This window comes from Aethalodelphis obliquidens, unplaced genomic scaffold, assembly GCF_003676395.1.
Source record: "Aethalodelphis obliquidens isolate GAN/ISIS:26980383/991018 unplaced genomic scaffold, ASM367639v1 scaffold63, whole genome shotgun sequence".
NCBI classification, from domain to species: domain Eukaryota; kingdom Metazoa; phylum Chordata; class Mammalia; order Artiodactyla; family Delphinidae; genus Aethalodelphis; species Aethalodelphis obliquidens.
In genome coordinates this window covers 4,845,225-4,864,095 of record NW_020838007.1, presented here as the reverse complement: position 1 = coordinate 4,864,095, position 18,871 = coordinate 4,845,225, and the positions used below count along the sequence as shown (strand labels likewise).

At 42.8% G+C, this 18,871-nt stretch overlaps 1 protein-coding gene and 1 long non-coding RNA gene across 3 annotated transcripts in view; one reads left to right on the top strand and one right to left on the bottom strand.

The window, feature by feature from the left end:
- Window positions 1–257: 257 nt before the first annotated feature.
- On the bottom strand, window positions 258–5,207 carry LOC113610553 (uncharacterized). The gene is made up of 3 exons (XR_003429123.1): window positions 3,895–5,207; window positions 2,797–3,014; window positions 258–2,571 (listed from the first exon to the last, which is right to left on the bottom strand). It is a non-coding gene; the product is annotated as an uncharacterized LOC113610553 (long non-coding RNA).
- A 220-nt stretch (window positions 5,208–5,427) lies between these two features.
- Window positions 5,428–18,871, top strand: part of VAPA (VAMP associated protein A) — a 37,712-nt gene continuing 24,268 nt past the window's right edge. Inside the window, exon 1 of one of the 2 annotated variants that reach the window (XM_027088817.1) lies at window positions 5,428–5,741. In XM_027088817.1, the coding sequence (XP_026944618.1) occupies window positions 5,663–5,741 (79 nt within the window). In that variant the 5' untranslated portion in view covers window positions 5,428–5,662. The remainder of the gene's footprint in view (window positions 5,742–18,871) is intronic. The other variant, XM_027088818.1, reaches the window with a different exon arrangement.

Sequence of the window (18,871 nt, the reverse complement as noted above, 5' to 3'; positions counted from 1 at the left end):
ACTTTCTGTCTCTATGAATTTGACTACTTTAGGTCCCTCATATATTACAGTAAATGGAATCATACAGTATTTGCTTTTTTTTTTTTTTTTTGGCCACACGGCTTGTGGGATCTTAGTTTCCTGACCAGGGATTGAACCCCGGCCCTCGGCAGTGAAAGCACCGAGTCCTAACCACTGGAGTGCCAGGGATTCCCAAGAATCATACAGTATTTGTTCTTTTGTGTCTGGCCTCTTTCACTTAGCATAATGTCTTCAAGATTCATTTGCATTGTAGCATGTGTTAGAATTTCCTTTTCAAAGCTGAGTAATATTCTGTTGTATGTGTATACCATATTTTGCTTATCCATGCTTCCAACTTTTTTGTTCTTAAGAAAAAACAAAAACGCTTTAGGAAAATAAATGAAACGTTCTAGTAGAAAATCTTAGAAAGGTAAGTGTGTGTGTGTGTGTGTGTGTGTGTGTGTGTGTGTGTGTGTGTGTATTTACCTGGCCATAAAAAAATGCCATGATCTTGAAGTGGTCAGATATATTTGAAGCACTTCCTAGCTCTCCCAGAGTTCATTATTTTCAGCTCCTACTCGTAACGCACGTCACGCATTGGATGATGCTTGCTTAAGTCCATTTAGACCATCAACCTCTTCAGTACCGAAATCAAGTATTGGTTTCCTTTGTGTCTGCCCGAGCCTGTGCGATAGAGCACTTTGTCCCAAACAAGACATCAAGTAACAGTTGGAATAAATGAATACAAAGAAACCAAGGCTCATTATTTTCAGAAAACCCTAGAAAACTCTCTTTTGTTTATGAAGTATCTCATTAAGAAGATAACATTTGGTTGTGGATTTAAATGTCCAACAACTTATATAAACGTATGGCTGATATTTCAAAGGGGATATCAAATTGTGGGATCTATCATACAACAATCATTTAGTAAAAGCTTACTATTTGCCAGGCACCATGCTGAACACTTTGTACTCATGAGCAATATTAAATAGCAGTTGGACTGTTGCCATTTTATAGATAAGGTCATGAGTTTAATTGCATGACAGGGCAAAAAGTGATGAAGCCTGGATTCCAGTCTGCTGATGAGCAAATCTGTGCTCTCCACCCAGTGTCTACTCCAGGTTTTGATAGGTTCAGAGACTAGAAGGGGTCAGATAAGGTCAGATGTGGATTTATTGCTCATAGGCATCCTTGGATTTCTTCTTGGTTGGTTTCCTTTAGGAATAACTGTATTTGTGGGAGAAAACACATTATTAACTGCAAAGAATCTGGTGCTTTACAGGTGCTCTGATCTTTGTAATCTAGAGAAAGAAAATGGAATAAGCAGGAGGAGAAGGTACATTCAATGAACAAGGATGGATTTAGGAAAGTGTACAATTTTTGAGACCAGAACTATTGACCCAAACAATCCAAGGATACTTATACACGCCCCTCCTGCAGTTGCTGGTGTGAAGAGCCTCACTTGGTGAGGCTACGGGAGATGGACACTCTCATAAGTTCCCGATGGAAGTGGGAACGGCTGCAACCCTTTGGATAAAATGTGTGCAATATATATCGAAATAGGAAATAGCCTTGATCTAGTGGTCCCATCACTGGGCATCTCCCTGCAGAAATAAAAGCATCCTATGATAAGGATGCGTGTATAAGGACGTTTATTGCAGTGCTGTTTGTTGTGATAAAAGTCTAGATCCATTTACACGTTCATCAATAAGGGAACAAATGGTACCATAGTAGGGTAATCTAATCTATGGATTCAGCTATTAAAAAACTGAGTTAGATCTTTGCCAATTGACCTGATATCCATAATATACTGTCAGGTGAATAAAGCAACTGCATATGGTTTTACATATTTTACAAGAATTCTTATGAAGAAACACAAAACCCAAATAGCTATGTTTTCGTAACTATGGATAAAGTTCAGGAGTGGTACACAACCCAGGCAGTTAGCATTGGTCACTCCAAGTGGAGTGAAAATTGGGAGGTATAGGAGGAAACTTTTTATTCATATGCCTTTGGGTTGTGTCACTTGTTACAATAATCACACATTGCTTTTACAGAATAACAGATTAATTGAGAAAACATTCTTCAAATGATTTTTCATAAACAAAGATTATTCCTCTTATAGTTTTAACTGCTTTACATAGTCACACAAAGAAAAAGTCCCGGGCTAAGTTTTTTTCTAACTCTTCTTCCAGCCTTGATTTTATCTGGTGAAGCTTCCACCTGCCTGCTCTTGGAATCTCTATTTCTCAGGGAAGTCTGACAAATAGGCTACAACAAGCACCCGCATCATACCACACTTCCATGAGCACTGCATCCCTATCATGCTTCCCGACCTCCTGCATGTTTCAGGTGGTTGTCACTCTCTACCAATCTATATGTTTTAGAAAGAGCCCACGGTGTGCAGTGACTGTGTTTCGTTCCCGTTGTAGCCCCAGCGTCCCCGTTTTACTCCGTGGGGTGGATGGCTCCCCGTCCTCACCTTACAGGACCGCTGAGCAGATTGCTACACCACTGACCTCCTTCTTGGTCCGCTCCTGGCTTCCCTGACGCCTCCTCCTCCGCAGCCCTCTATTATCACAGGCAGGAAGCAACGCAACAGGGGGAATTAGGTGCTTACACGGTCTGGGGAGGGGAGGAGGGACGGGCTTTCCAGGAATGACTCCCAGGGCCAGACCGAGCCGCTCCACAGGGCAGCTGCTCCCTCCCATGCTGCACGCCCTACCTCTGACCCAGGGATCTGGAAGCTGCACTCAAGCAGGAGCCGCTGCTCCTGCTGACCCTGAAACAACTTACCGCCTCTGGATACAGGAAGTTAGTGACTGGGTGCTGGAACGCTGCTGCAGAAAGCTTCCAGGCTGCCTCGGCAGAAAACAGACAGGGGAAGAAAGCCGGCCTCCGTCTCACTTTTAAATGTCCCAGGAGTGTAACTCACTGGTGGAACTTATTCCAAGAACAGAATCCTACTTGCAAAGGAGCTATTTCACATTTGTCTCTCTTGCTTGGATGTAAGCCTGTAAGGGCAGAGACCATGTTTACTGGCTCACCACTGAATCATCCATCACATGCCAGGCACAGCAATCATTTAACATTTAACAATGATAAGGTAACAGTGCTGGAACGAGGCACTATTCTAAGCTCTTTGTGTGTATTAACTCATTTAATTCTCACAACAAACCTCGGTTGTAGGTTTCGTTATCCTTCCAAATTTACAAATGTACAACAGGCACAGAGAGATGAAGTAAGTTGCTATGACCACATAGCAGAAAATGGTGCTTGAACCCAGCCTGTACTCTGTATCCTTCTGCCTGAATGTCTGCTGAAGGTACACTCATTTAAATGTTTACTGAGTTGAATTACGCAGAGGATTGATCATAAACAAATTCATAATTATAGACCACCTCTAGAGTAAAGGTTAACATATTTAACTATGGAGAAGAAGGTAGTTGTACTTTGTTACCATTTGTACTGGAGATTGGTGGTTTTTTTTAATTATTATTATTATTGCCAAACGCATAAGAGATAATCTGTGCAAAGGTGAAAATTATTCATGATTCAAGTAGGCTGAAGTAATATTCAAGGACTTCATACCTCTTAGACTCATGAAAACTTGGGAGTTAGAGAGTATATGCTTGAGTATATTTTTTGCTAATAACTTATTAAGGGATCTTTACGTAGCCACATTAATCAATGTAAAAAGAGCAATGAACATTGGGCCCCTGTTTCTCCATTCCAAACAATAGATGTCAATTACATTTAAAATTGTTGCCTTAATGACTTTTGGGTGTCATTTTTCGTGGCTTTGGGAAGAGCAAAAATGCAGAGTAGAAAATTGTGCGACTTCCCTCCCCCACCTTCCTCCCCCCTCTATTTACTGACATAAGACGCTCTCACCTGTGTTTTCATTTCCATATTTAACAACAAAAGTAACACTTGTTAACTGTTATAAGGTTGTCCTGAGTAGCTGTGTTGTTTGTAAAGTTCTTGGAACTGTTAGAAAGGTATTAATACCAAAGCACAAACCACTTAAATAGTGCACTATTGAATGAGGGTATGCTGTGCTCTAAAATAGTAATAGGCGAATTATTCCAAGCTCCCATCCTCCGAGGTCTTCCATTGCTCTCCTTTGGCACAGTCTGGTACGAATGCTAGGTTGGCTGTTCTGGAGAGCTATTCCCAGCTGGGGTCCGATGGCTGGACTGCTGTGAGAACGTAGACTTTGTGCCCGCGCCTAGGCCATGGTTCCATTTGTCTCATTTGTTTTCTAGACCCACTGGGCTGCTCCTTCATGGCAGCAGCATCAATTTGTCCTTTGTTTCGTGGTGCTTCCTAGGGATTTGAATTTGAGCAGCACTGTAACGGTTTATTTACGGCACATTCATTTTTTTCACGTTCTTGTCCCCTATTACCCTGGCAATCCGTTAAAGATTGGTCAGCAACTTTGCTGTTGGGATTTTTCTCCTTCGACTCAGTTTACTACAGGCTACCGTAAATGCTGCAGCTGGAATTCGTTGCCAACATGTGAACGTGACACTGTTTTGGTTTGGGCTTATCACTATCAGTCAAAACTGAAGAACAGATACGGCAACAAACGTTGTAGATTTTGACTTTTATTTCCAGTTTGATAACGTGTGCCTCGTCAGATCCCCAACTACGCGTCTGCTTCTTAAAGGAGGCGTGTTTCCTCTTCGGCTTTTGCATTACTGGAGACAATTCAGGAAGGAGGAGAGCTTGGACTGGAGAGCCATAGAATTTAGTTCTGCCGACGGAGGGATGGGTAGAATTAGGGAGCACGCTGACAGATCCACGCATGTTTTCCACAAGACATCTTCTGTATTTCTAATCAGGTGAACCTCGGGTCAGTCTCCAGAAGCTGTTTTTCTTTTTTAGCGCAAACGAGACACCCGCTGGGAACCAAAATGAGTGTTGGCGCGCCCCACCTCAGTCGACCCTTCTCCTTCCCGCCCGCTCACAGCCGGTACTACAACTCCCAGCAAGCACCGCGCAGCACCACAGGGGACCAGCTCCGGCGGAGGCCCCGCCCCACGCGGAGCATGCTGGGAGTTGTAGTCAACAAAGCCTGACCGCTCCTCCTGCTATTAGGCATTCCCGCTTGGGAGATGGTAATTCGCTGCCGTAGCGGGTTCTCCAGTCTCGCAACCCTAACTACGGCTAAACGGGACCGAGGATTGCGCCTTTTCGCCCGCCGTGCGCGCCGCATCCGTGCCCCAGAGCTGAGCTCCGCCCCGTCGACACCCGCTCCCTTGACAGCTAGGCTGGGCTCGGAGCGCGGCGGGCCGGGGGTGCGCAGGCGCAGCAGCCGGCCGCGCGGGGCGGTAAGGAGGGCGGGCCGGGCGCGAGGCCTCGCAGCAGCCGGGGCGCGCACGTAGGCACGCAGAGGCGTCACGTGGGGCGCCGAGGATCGCAGTGCGCGTGGCCGCGGCGGCTGGTGTGGGGTTGAGTCAGTTGTGAGACCCGGAGCTGCGGACGGGCGGGCGGCCCAGCGAGCCGGCGACAGAGCGGCGGGCGTGGGGTTCGGGAGCCGAGCGCTGGCCCCGCGTCAAGTCGGGCCGAGCCGCGCCGCAGCCGCCGCCGCCGCCGCCGCCCCCCGCCCGCAGCCAGCGACCCGCCGCGGGCGCGCCCCCGCTCTGCGCTGTCTCCGATGGCGTCCGCCTCCGGGGCCATGGCGAAGCATGAGCAGATCCTGGTCCTCGACCCGCCCACAGACCTCAAGTTTAAAGGTGGGCAGGGGCGGCCGGCGGGAGGGGCGGACGGGCGGGCGGGAGGTGGCGGCCGCGCCCGGTGGGCCCCCTCCCCCGCCGCCCGCGCTCGGCCCCGCCCGCGGGGGTGCGCGCTCCCTTGCCTCCTCCCGCCCGGCGCGCCCGCCGCCATGTTGCGGCGCGCGGCCGCCTCGCTGCGGCGGCGGCCTCGTCCTTGGCCAGCGGGCCGGGGCGGGGTCCGGACGTGGGCGGCGGGGCGGGTGGGGGTGTGTGTGGGGGGTGGGGCGGGCGGCCGGGCGCGGGCCGGGCTCTGCGTCAGCGGGGACAGGCGGCCGGACGTCCTCCGCGCTGGGCGACACCTGCGCCGGGGCGACACCTGCACGTGGACTCCGGGGGCTGCTGGGCCCGAGGGAGCGCCTCGGGCGGGTTTCTCCTGGGGATGCTGAGGGCGTGCGGGAAGCCTGCGGGGAAGCGGGGTCCGTCCCAGCTCCCGTCACGGGGAGACCGAATCCGATTGCTTGTGCAGGAGTCCGTATCTTGTCCTTAATTCAGGGACTGTGCCGAGCACGGAGCCTGTGAGATGCGTGGCCGCTCTAGTGCTTAAATCAAATCCTTCGTTGTAGTCCAAGGTTGAGTCCGAAAGGAAAACAGATTGTTTCCATAGGAAACGCTTTAAATAAGTTTAGGAGTTTTAAAATGTTGTATTCCGACGTTATGAGAGGAGTTTTGTATAAAGCTTTCATTTTGGGAGCTCTAGTGCGTTTCCGAATTTCTTTGAATGGAAATGTCAGTGAGCTGCTTGTTAGGTAAAGATTTGGTTTTAAGACAACTCCATGAAATATTAATATTTTGAGAGGCGCTAAGTGCATTTTATTGTAGCAAGTTTATGTGCGCGGCATGATTTTACAGTTTTAGGTGAAAGGAAAAAAAAACTTTTGGGGAATCATGAATATAATGATTTAGATAATACCTAACTCAAATAGCTATTATCTTAGGGTGGAGGAATTTAATGTAAACCTTTATGGTGTGTGGTTCTTCCGAGAATTTTAGTATTTTGCTTTTATTTTTTGGGAGGCTGAGTTTACAGAGGAAGTTTCCTCTTCTGGTTAACCTATTGATGTTGCCATAAGGGACTTGGATGCCGTTAAAACTAGTTTTAGGTTAGGAAATGTTCGCAGAGTTTGATGCTTTCTGCTTAGAGAAGTTGTAATGTTTCCATAGTAAGACACTAGTAATAGCGAAGAGGCAAGTTAAAAAAACAACCAAAAACCCTACACAGTGACTTGCCAAATAGTTAACTCATTTCAGGTATTGAAGATTTACTAGCTATGATGTTAGAACAGGTTCTTGTGTTATGGATGAAAGTAGTTCACAGGGCCTATTAAAGTTTGGACACAAGTTGACTTAAAAAAAAAGAGTTTCACTGGAAATTTTATAGGGGCGCACATTCACTTGGGCCATTTACTTAGCAAACACTAGTGAAAGCTTTGTGCTGAGGCTTCCTTGGTGGTCCAGTGGTTAAAACTTCACCTTCTAGCGCTGGTGGGGGAGCTAGGTTTCCACATGCCTCACCGCCAAAAAACCAAAAACATAAAACAGAAGCAATATTGTAAGAAATTCAATAAAGACTTAAAAAAACTTAAAAAAAAGATTTGTGTCATCTCTATATTTGATTAAGAGTATTCAACAATGAGTAATTTATTCAGCAGGTATCAGCTTACATTTGGGGATTCAGTGCTAAGCAAGGTGGAGGAAAGGTCCACAGTTAGTTTGGTTTAATGGGGTAAGCATACAATCAATAACAGTAAAATGTGCTAGGTTTTATCTCAGCCCTTGAAGAACTCCTAGACGGAAAAGACATATAGATGCTGTAACAGAGGCAAAACAAGTATGAGGAAAGAAGCCCCTTCTTCCTTCCTCCCCGCTTGCTTTAGGAAGCAGCTTGCTTTCAAATGGGGAAGGGGGAGGGCTGGTCAAGGGAATGGTTTGCTCCTTTACTGATGTGAGAGAAGGTTGGCTTGTACTTAAATACCCAGTGGGTTGCTGTGTGCTTCGGTTTAAAAGTGGGGTAATGGGGAGGATTGGGAAAGAGGAGGGGTAGGATGAATTGGGAAGTGACATTTGGTGTCATTTGAACTTCTTAATAAAAGTTATTCTTTTAGTCAAAGGTAAATAGATTGCTCTGATGGAAAGCTGTCTGTATTCCGAAGAGCAGGTCAACACTAAGTGAGGAGACTCAGTTAGAATCAACAATCTCTTTATGCTTCATTTGATGGTGGTATAAAAAGTCATTTAACTCTACCGTGAATTACCCGTAATTTTCAGTTTAAGTAAAAGTCTATTAAAGGATAGTTTTGCCAAATGTCACCTGCTGGTAGGTTTATTTGAATTAGTTTGACTTTACATTTGATTGAGATGGTTTCTCCAGGAGTGAGTCATTGAATCATTCTGAGGTTGGGTGGTGAATTTTTCTGTTATATGCATAACAGAGTCATCTTGATATGAATTATCATCACTGCACAATTGTGGAGAAGCAGAGAGCAGTTTAATAGACTTTCCACATACCTCTATTTTATTGAAGTTTATTGTTTTATACAATTGTTTATATGAAAAGACTTTTATAATGATGTCATGAATTCTAAAGTAGTTCTTTTGTTGCATTAGTAACAAAAAAGAGGTAGATATTTTCAAATTCTGTTTTTTAAGCCCTGGCAGTAATTTGACCTAGAATTCAGATTTGAAATTTGGTATTACATGTGAGAGACTTTTTTGGGGGGGTCCTTAAAAATGTTTATTTACTATTATAAAATTTCTTCCTTTGTATTATACAACATTTTTATTTTTCCAACCTGTTAGTAATTCTAGAGGAGAGTTTGGAGAAGAAAGTTTAGAAAATGCTAAAATAAATTGTGAATGTATTCTTCCTCTTAATGATCAGAGAAAGAGGAAAATAGACTAAAACCACTGTATTGAAGGTGGCCCATAACAGTAACATCAGTAAAGAAAACTAAGCTCTCTGAGTGACGAGGGACCTGCAGTGTGTCAGCAAAGCATCTTTGAACAGCAGCACATCACGATGAAGAGGCCTGACTGAGGATGGGGAATACTCCTCTTCTTGCTGGGTATTTGGCACATTTTTACGTATTTCAGATCACTCCTGTTTCACAGTGGCTACATCAAATCCCTGGGGTGATTCCGGCCCCCTCTCGCCCCCCCCCCCCAAATAGGACATGGTTGTCTTATTACTCCATTCCTTAATAGTTTTCAACGAGCTCTCCATTGCCCACCAGATAAAAGCCTAACTCTTAGTGTGACATACAAGCCCTTCCGTGATGTGCTGTCTCCTCTTGTTACACCTGTTCGTCGGCACACGTCCACACTTTCGTCTCTGAGAAAGAAAAACCCTTCTCATATTTAAGCTTATTTGTTCTGCTATTTTTGCTGGTTAAGGTAAAAGTCTTTCATGACTCAGACCATGCTCCATCAGATATTTTCTTGGTCATATTTTCAACCACTGGCTTCTTCCTTTAAACATAAAAATGCACTTCAGTCTTTCATTTTAAAAACAAATAAGCCAACAAAATACTTCCTTGACTCCCAGCTCCTTGTGGTACTTGTCCCTCCTGTGCTTCATTTCCTTTGCAGTCAGACTTCTTGGAAAAGTAGTTCATGTTCCCAGTCTCCCTGTTCCTCTCCTCCTGTCCACTGTCCTCACAGCTTCCTGATTGCTACTGCAGTGACCACTGCCACTTTCTCTCTCCCTTGACCTCTCTTTGGCACTTGCCATTATTGACAGTTCGTCTTTTTAAAAACTCGATTCATTTGACTTCTGTGATACAGTTGTCTTCTAGTTTTCTTCTTTGCTCTTTACTGTCTCATTTGTGACCTTTTTCTTAAATGCTCATGTTTCTGAGATTCTGACTTGGTTTCAACTGTATCTCACTCTGAACTTCCCTTGTTCAGGCTTCCTTGTTTCAAGGTCCTCTCTTTCCCCTGCTTACTCACTTTTTGCACACATTGGTACACTCCCAAATCTGTGTTGAATTCAGACTTAAAATCACCTTTGGAATACATACTAATTACTTATTGACATCTGGATTTGAATGTTGCTCAGACATCTCAAACTCCGCAGATCCCAAACTGGTTTTTTATATTGATGTTAAGTGGGAGAACGGTACGGGTGTGGAGGTAGTGGAGTGATGTCATATTTGTAGTTAAGGAAACACACTTGTGGTAGCAACATGGAGTAATATGGGAGGGAGAGATGAATTAGGCGGCTGCTGCTGTCCACGCAAGAGGTGACCGCTTGTGGGGTGGTGTTGGAGATGCAAAAAGTTAAAGACCGTAAAGCTGGTGAGACCCGGCGGTCTCTTAGGTGTGTGCACTGGGAGAGTGTGTCTTGAAGGCTCTGATTTCTGGCTTACACACCTGGAGAGAGGGGACAACAAGCACTGGCTGTCTTGTGAGAACGCGTGCGTTTTACCCAGGGGGAGTGGGGGAAGAAGGTCCCGATCTCCTTGGCAGGTTAGCTATATTTAGGTCCTTTCAGGGTTGTCACGAGGAGGTGAATCGTAGGCCTTGGTGGTACGGGCGTGTTAGGGTGTGTTACTCGGGAGCGCTCTGGGCTTGGCTAATTTCTTTGCTTCAGGTGACTCTCTTTCCCTTACTGGTCAGCAGCTGGTCTCCTTTTCTCTAGCATCCCCTCCCTCCGGCCTGTCATCTACATGGATGCTAGAAAGAACTACCCTTTGAAAGATGCACACCTGATACCGTTGCTCCCTGGGTGGAAGAACCTGCACCATTTTCCCATTATGCACTTGACAAAGCTCCACATCCACCGCCTGCCTCTTCATTTCTCTCCTGCCGTAGCTTTGGTTATATGAAACCATCTCCCCAGACGCTCGCAGCTGTTGCAAGCCTCTCCAGGTGCTCTTTTCAGAGTGTTGTCCTCCCTCCTGTCAGGCAGGCTTTCTCCACTTCAAGAGCCCCTTCCTCTTGTGCTGTCTTTGATTTTCCCAGGCCACTTGGTCACTGCCTTCTTCATGCCACTATCCGAGCTTGTGCTTGTCTGCAGTTACAGCACTCACCATTGTGTAGTATTTATGTTTACGTACTTTTCTCTCACAGTCTGTACTGTAAATTACTTGAGGATATGCTCATTTATTTTTATGTCCATAATAACAAGATCTGGCATGGGATGATTGTCCAGTGAGTGTTGATTGCACTAATAAGATTCAGATGATTTCTCCTGTAATTCTTGTGTTTTCTGCCTTGGATCTCTTTTCAGTAGGGTTTTTCATCTGCCTTTTCAGGTACTTGTGTTTTCAGAGTTTTGTAGTTCCAGAAAAGGGTATTTTGTTAAGAGCTGACTAACAGTAGATACATTGTTCATTCTTTATGCTTCACCTTTTTCATTTGTTAAGTGAGAAGTGGGACTGGGTGATTTCTTGGGTGGTGGTCCGCCTGTCAGGGTTTGTGAACGTATATGACAGTTGAGTGCAAAAGGAAGACACAAGTTTTCCCTGCAAAAGGAAAACAGTTTTTCTCTTTACATATGTAAAGAATTGGGAGACCTTGGTTGAGTTAAGTTCTGCAAAGTTTGGTATTTTGTGATTGTTAGTGTTGGTAATTTTGTTGTTGGTTTACTGTTAGATTTCCTTTAAGTAAGACCTTCCTTAACCATGCAGAGATGGTCTGTGAAGAGAATTTGTTAGCAAGGACCCTTTTATTTTCTCAGAGGCTCTTCCTGACTCTCTTTTTCTTGTTGCTTTTCTATCTTGATTGACCGACCCTTCAAAGAACTGTTTTTCAGAGGAGATAGTGGTTAATACAGGATGGATCCTACTTTCCTTCATAAAAAGTTGGTTTAAAAGAAAATTACATGTTTGCCAGCTTATTAAACTTTACAGACCACAAAATGTAATATTATTTTGTGTAACTACCAAAGAAAATTCTTGTTAAAAAAAGAACTAAATGCAGGAGGGGGTTATTTTTGAAAATGCTTGTTTCCTGGGTTTATTATAACTGAAAAGTGACTCAAATTAATCTGTTTAAAATTTCTTATGAAAACTTTCAAACATTCATAGAAACCTCTATACACTTAAAAAAAAACCCCAAAAAAACTCTATACACTTAATGAAACCTCTATACTCTTAAATTTAATAATTTCATATATACTTAAGTTTAATGATTATTAGCATTTTACTGTGTTTTTTGGGGAGGCAGGGTTACCACAGTATTTTAAACAAATTCTGGCTGTTAACATCTCAAGCCTAAATACCTGAGCTTGCATTTCTGATAAACAAAAAAAGGGTAATTTTATTTGCAGAATCATGACACCATTGTCACTTAATAAAACCAAAAATAATTCTTCAGTAATCTGATATTTCATCTATTGAAATCTTCCCAATTACAGTCCTGGTTTTTAGTTGGTTTGTTCAGTCTGTGCATTGCATGTGGCTCTTGTATCCAGGTCATCTTAATCTTAACAGTGCCTCCACCACTTCCTTTTTATTATACCATTTACTTGTTGAAAAGACCAGGTTGTTGTCCAGTGGAATGTCCCGTATTGATATTTCTGGTATGTAGTTCCTGTAAATTTGGAGTTGGGTTTAAGGGCTTGAAGATTCAGGTTTCAGTATTTTTTTGGTAAAAATACTGCATAGATAGAATTGTGTCACATCAGGTGTGGATAACGTCTGGTTGTCCAACTTCTAGTGATGTTAAGTTCATTGGTGATGACCGCCTTATCCCTCCTGTGAAAAGTTGCGTAAGTATGAGTGCATTTATGGTAATATGTGTGAGGGAAAAGATCAGAAAGGAAATAACGTTAGCAGTCATTAGCTCTACTTTAGGATGCTTTTGTTTTTACGTTTTTACTTTTCTGTGTTTTCCAAGATTTCTGCAATGAACGTTCAGTGCTTTTAATGGTAAGAGAAAAAAATTATTTTGTTATTAGACTCAGTACTTTGAGAGATTATATCAAAAGTTTCATTTGTCCTACCTGTAATACTTTGTTTTATTTTTTATTAATAACTTAAGCCTTTTATACAGGTTGAAGTCTTTTTTTTTAATAATAAAGCAGTTATATTAGGTCAATAGAAAACAAGTCTGTAACTATACCGTAGCAGTTCAGAAATCAAGGCATATAAAGACAAGTAGACAATCAAGACAATCATGTTTGTTTGAAAGCAAATCTAATTTATAACTAACTGTACATACATCTGTTTTCATTGGGCTCTTACTGTTAGGATCAATTGGTGGTCTCTTGTGAGAGCGTGGTAGATTAGTTTGGGGTATTTATTTCTCAGAGAATGGGCCCTGCCCATAGACTGTATTAGAGGCAAGTAGGTCTAAGCAGCGTGTAAGTTCACAGGATCCCTCTTCGTCCAGACAGTGCTGAGGGTTCAGTGGTGGGCACCTCGCTGGCCAGCCAATATATACATACTGATGATTAGTCACAATGTGGAAGCCTCCTCTTTAAACACGATAGGTTTTAGAGTTTTAAGGTCGCAGAGACTTGGAGACGGTGGCTGATTTGGGCCATGTCAAGCAGAAGTAGCCAGTTGAGAGAGAACAGGGAGAGGAAAGCAGGCAAGAGAGGTCTTGTGGTTCCAGTATCAGTTTCTCTTGAATGCAGCCTTCTGTGAGGCCAGCTGTACCTCATGTCCTGTGTCATTGAGATTGCTTTCATCTTTATAATCAATGCTTAAGTATGATTTTATTCTTCATAATAAAATGCCTTGCTTAAATAGAATTAGACTTCAACATTTATGAGACTGTTCAACTTTATGACTGTGACACATTTCACTTTATAAAAATAACCTCAACTAATGTCTTAAATTTTTATAAATACCATTTTTGTTGCCGTGTCATTAATATACCATAGTTTTTTTTAAATTTATTTGTTTTTTGTGGTACGTGGGCCTCTCACTGTTGTGGCCTCTCCCGTTGCGGAGCACAGGCTCCGGACACGCAGGCTCAGCGGCCATGGCTCACGGGCCCAGCCGCTCCGCGGCATGTGGGATCCTCCCAGACTGGGGCACGAACCCGCGTCCCCTGCATTGGCAGGCGGACTCTCAGCCACTGCGCCACCAGGGAAGCCCTAAAATTTATTTTTTTTTTTAAATTTTATTTTATTTTTGGCTGCATTGGGTCTTCATTGCTGCGCACGGGCTTTCTCTAGTTGTGGCAAGCAGGGGCTACTCTTTGTTGTGGTGCGGGGGCTTCTCATTGCGGTGGCTTCTCTTTGTTGCGGAGCATGGGCCCTAGGCACATGGGCTGCAGTGGTTGTGGCACGTGGACTCAGTAGTTGTGGCTTGCGGGTTCTAGAGCCACAGGCTCAGTAGTTGTGGCGCAGAGGCTTGGTTCTGCAGCATGTGAGATCTTCCCAGACCAGGGATCGAACCCGTGTCCCCTGCATTGACAGGCGGATTCTTAACCACTGTGCCACCAGGGAAGTCCCAATATACCATAGTTTGCTTAGCTACTTTTCTTTGGCATTTGGGGAGTTCTCTAGGATAGTTACCTTGAACATTTGGTACTGTTTTCAAAATTCAGGTTTAAATGAATGAGATGTTTAGTTACTTATGGTTAAGCTTTTAAAGGATGTGATTGGATTCAGTGGCCATTTTTTAAAATAGTTATGTTAAAGAATTGTTAATATGAGAGAGTTTTAAAGTACTAGTTTGTAATATAAATTGACAGATTTCTTATGGGCCTACATTTTGACAGCCTTTTATTTTGTAGCTATATACTTCCATATATATCTACTCATCCATATATATTTACACGTGTGTGTGTATATATATATATACACATACATATTTTTATTTTGGTATTTGGATAATCTGACATGAATTGGAGTGACTGCTATACCTTTAAAGGTATAGAGCACCTTTACATCATGGAGTGTGTTTTCTGTTTTCTCTATGAACAGATTTTACTTTTATAGCTTATAGGGGAAGATGAATCCCTTGGTTTTGTTTTCTAAGTACTGTTCCTACTGCCAAAAATCTCAGTAACAGCATCTTCAAAAGATAGCTTTTTCTGTATCTTTTCAGTCCCCACCCCTCCACTTTAAAAATAAAAGATTTTCTGAACAAATTAAGGTAATATGAATTCATGTTTAAAAGTCCCTTCTGATTATAAAATCAATGCTTAATGTAGAAAGTTGAAAAAGCATGGAACAGTATAAAGCAAATAAAAATTACTTAGTCCTACCACCTATAAATAACCAGTTTCTTAAAAAAAAAAAATTATTTCTTTATTTTGGCTGCACCAGGTCTTAGTTGCAGCATACAGACTTCTTAATTGTGGCATGTGAACTCTTAGTTGCGGCATGCATGCAGGGTCTAGTTCTCTGACCAGGGGTCAAACCCAGGTCCCCCTGCATTGGGAGCACAGAGTCTTACCCACTGGACCACCAGGGAAGTCCCTAAATAATCACTGTTAACAGTTGATTATTTTTTCTGTGTATGACTCTTTTATATCCTATATTTTTTAGTTAATATTATTGTGATAATTTTCCCATGTTATAAGTATTTTGCTTATAATCTAACAGGAACTTTAGATCTGTAAATGGTGTTAAAAACATTTATTTCAGGTTCTCCCGAAGATATCCATTTCTCTTTTATTCTTTCCCATCCTACCTACCTAGATTTTAAAAAGTAAACTCTTCAGATATGGAACACTTACTTCTGTTTTAACAAAGGTGTTAATTTAAGCATATTTAATGTTTAATACTGAGTGCAAGCATGAAAAAAAATTTTTTTTGTGGGTACATCTTATTTTTCTCTAGAAAGTTACACAGTGGAAGGACATAAGACTTATATAAAAATATTACAAATCAAAATGTTTCATTTCTGTGTGAAGACAGCGTTGTTTATACTCTCCCACTTGTTTTCAGGACTGTGTCACAAAGATTGTTTAGGTCAGAGTGAGCAGTCTGTGCATCAGAGGTCAGAAAAAGTACTTCTAAAATGTTTAGTAGCTTTATACAAAATGTCAGTGAGGCTGTGATCATCTAGGATTGAATTACCGGCCATGTTACAATGGAGTAGTAGGTGTTTTCTAGTTAAGGCAGTAAGTAAAGTTGTTTATAAATATCACATACTTTGAGGGCTGAGAGGAGTCTTAGAGATGGTTTTGTGTACTGAGCTAGAGTGGAGGGTTAGACGGGGCTGGAGAAGTGACATGATTTGCTCAAGGTCAGTCACCGTGTTGATGGTGTTGGATTGTGAGCCTCTAACTCAGCACACTGCATTATGCTTTTTTTTTTAACATCTTTATTGGGGTATAATTGCTTTACAATGGTGTGTTAGTTTCTGCTTTACATTATGCTTTTTACAAAAGTCAATACCTACACCATCAATAGCAGACCCCCCCCCCGCCCCGTCCCCCTCCCCGTCCCCCTCCCCCCTGCCGCGTCCCCCTCCCCCTCAGGAAGGTGATGGATGAGTATTTAACTTTGTGCTCAGAACACTGCTGCATTAACTGAAAGTGTTGAAAAAGAAAGAAGAGACATGGTTCCTGCCTGCTGGTTACTTTTAACTATAACTTTAAGCCCCTGGAGTGGGAAAACTTTTTTTTTTTTTTTTAATGATGACACACTACTACGTTAAGTGGATTTTGGACATTTTTTTCATGATACATTTTGAAATTCTTTGTTGATTATGTAATGTGGATAAACAAGGGCAGTGAAGCAGTTTAAGAAATCAAAGCTTTCCTTAAATAGTAGAAGGTTTAAATAAAATAGGTAGGTTTGGCTTTTGTATTAATCTCAGGGTCCATACTTTTGTAAGGTTAATTAAAGCTTATAAAAAGATATGTTTAGTGCTTTAATAAGTAAACCATCTTGAATAGAAATGACTCATTTTGTTTCCCGGAAAGTGGTCTTCTGTTTATTTTTACATTAATGTTTGTACAATAATATTTATTCAGTACTTACTATGCCAGGGATTGTCCAGCTGGGGATACAGCTGCAGATAGAACAGAGACCCAGTCTTCATGGAGCTTACATTCCCTCAAGTCTGAGATTTCAGTGTGTTTGGGAAAAAAGTACAGTAAATAAATTAAGGTAACTTCATCTTTAAAATTTGTAATGAAGATGTTTTAGGGCTTTCTTTGATGTAAAACATAAAAACTGTTTTCTTGGTGTTTGATACTTGTTTCCAGAAATATTCATCCTGTGGAACCAAGGAAAATACAATAAAATATCCAATAAAAATCTTTTTCTTATATTACTGATTTGATTACAGTTTCATGCTTTAACACTGCAGAAATCCGCCTGGAATGGCTTATGAATTAGGAAATAAATATAGCTTAGGTATTTGCATAAAATACAGAGAATTTATGAGAGTTCAGGCTCTGGAGGCAGACCTGACTTCCCACCTCCGTGGCTTTGTGCTTGTCTGACCTTGGACAAGTATTCTAACTTCTGACTCAGAGTTGACTCATCTGTAAAATGAGGGTAAGTAATAAAAGTATCAGCCTCATAGGCTTGTTATTAGGGTTAGTGACGTAATTCACGCAAAGTTCTTGATACATGGTGAGTGTCCAGTAAAGGCTAGATTGTAAAAACTTCTGTTATCACTATTTTTACTCTTACTACTGCTGCCATGCTACTATTACTGTGGGAGTTCTTAGTAGATATTCTGTATACTGTACAGCATATAATTCAGATGTGTGATTAACTTAATGTAGCAAGACATATTCAGCAACATAACCCTTTGTTACTGGAAAGCTGTTGAATCAGCGATGCAGCCGTTAATTTGCTAACACCTGTGGAAACATTGAAGTAGTCATCACTGACTTCACTACAGCTACATTATTTATATATTTGAGCTGAGCATCCAGCCTGCCTCATTAGGATTTTTACCTGTTCTGTTTCAGTACAGATAGGATGGAGGAGTGAAAATGTCATGCTGGGGTAAATGATTTATGAATACCTAGAGTCATAGTAGAACGTACATACTTCTGATTTTTTGTGTTTTTTTGCGGTACGCGGGCCTCTCACTGCTGTGACCTCTCCCGTTGCGGAGCACAGGCTCCTGACGCGCAGGCTCAGCGGCCATGGCTCACGGGCCCAGCCACTCCGTGGCATGTGGGATCCTCCCGAACCGGGGCACGAACCCGCGTCCCCTGCATCGGCAGGCGGACTCTCAACCACTGCGCCACCAGGGAAGCCCTACTTCTGATATTTTTTGTTGTTATTGCATGTTGACTAAGAACGATCCATGTGATTGCTTAGCCATACTCAGGTTAAGGCCAGTGTGAATTACTCCAGTTCATTCAGGGATGAGCTGGTTTCTTCTCAGGGAGCTTATAGTTAGTGGGTGATTTAAGACATACATAAATAATAAAGTGAGACGTGCAGGGAGAGAGGTAGGGACACTGTGCTTTGGTAGTTGTATGGTCACCCTTGTTTCTCCTCAGAGATACATGCTTTGGTTCATTGCACTTTCTGCTGTTATCCCCCCGAGGTCACTAACTCAGTCTGTACCCCATAGCCAAGAACTCAGAGCTTGTCCAGAACCGGAGAGTCTGAAAGGTGAGCCTGCTTCAGTGTTAAAGGTGCTGTAGAAGACATGGGACTCCTGGGTTTAGAGACAAAGGATGTTATTCTCAGGGCACTGCAGGCAGCAACTTCATAGTTGTGTTGGTTTCCTTTGCCCCTCAGATTCCATGGGGGCAACACAAAGGGGTTCAGTGCAGGTGGGTGCTGCCCACCTGGTGGGTTTGTGTCATAGGTGAGAAACCTTGAGTCTAGGGCCTCTGAATCTTTTGTGATGGGCTGCACAGAAACCTGCCTGACCTTTTTCCAGAGGAGGACCTGAGCATTATCACACTGGACAGCAAACAAACCTGCCCTCTCCTCAGGAGGGAGATGCTAACAGTCAGATGCAAGACTGTTCACTATGTAGTAGATCCTTGAAAAGACAGTCTGTATGAAAGCCTCCAGGGCCTCCACTGGCAAAAGGTGCAGAAATGCTAGAGACCCATGGAGACTTGTCTCCCAAGAGACCTCCGGGTTGCTGGTCTAAACGATGCTACGGAGTTCATGAGTTAACATTGGTGCACATAGCCTGTTTATTCTTGAGCTGCATCCCAGAGGCCCTTTCTATTTCTGAAATGCTCCATGCTATATTCAG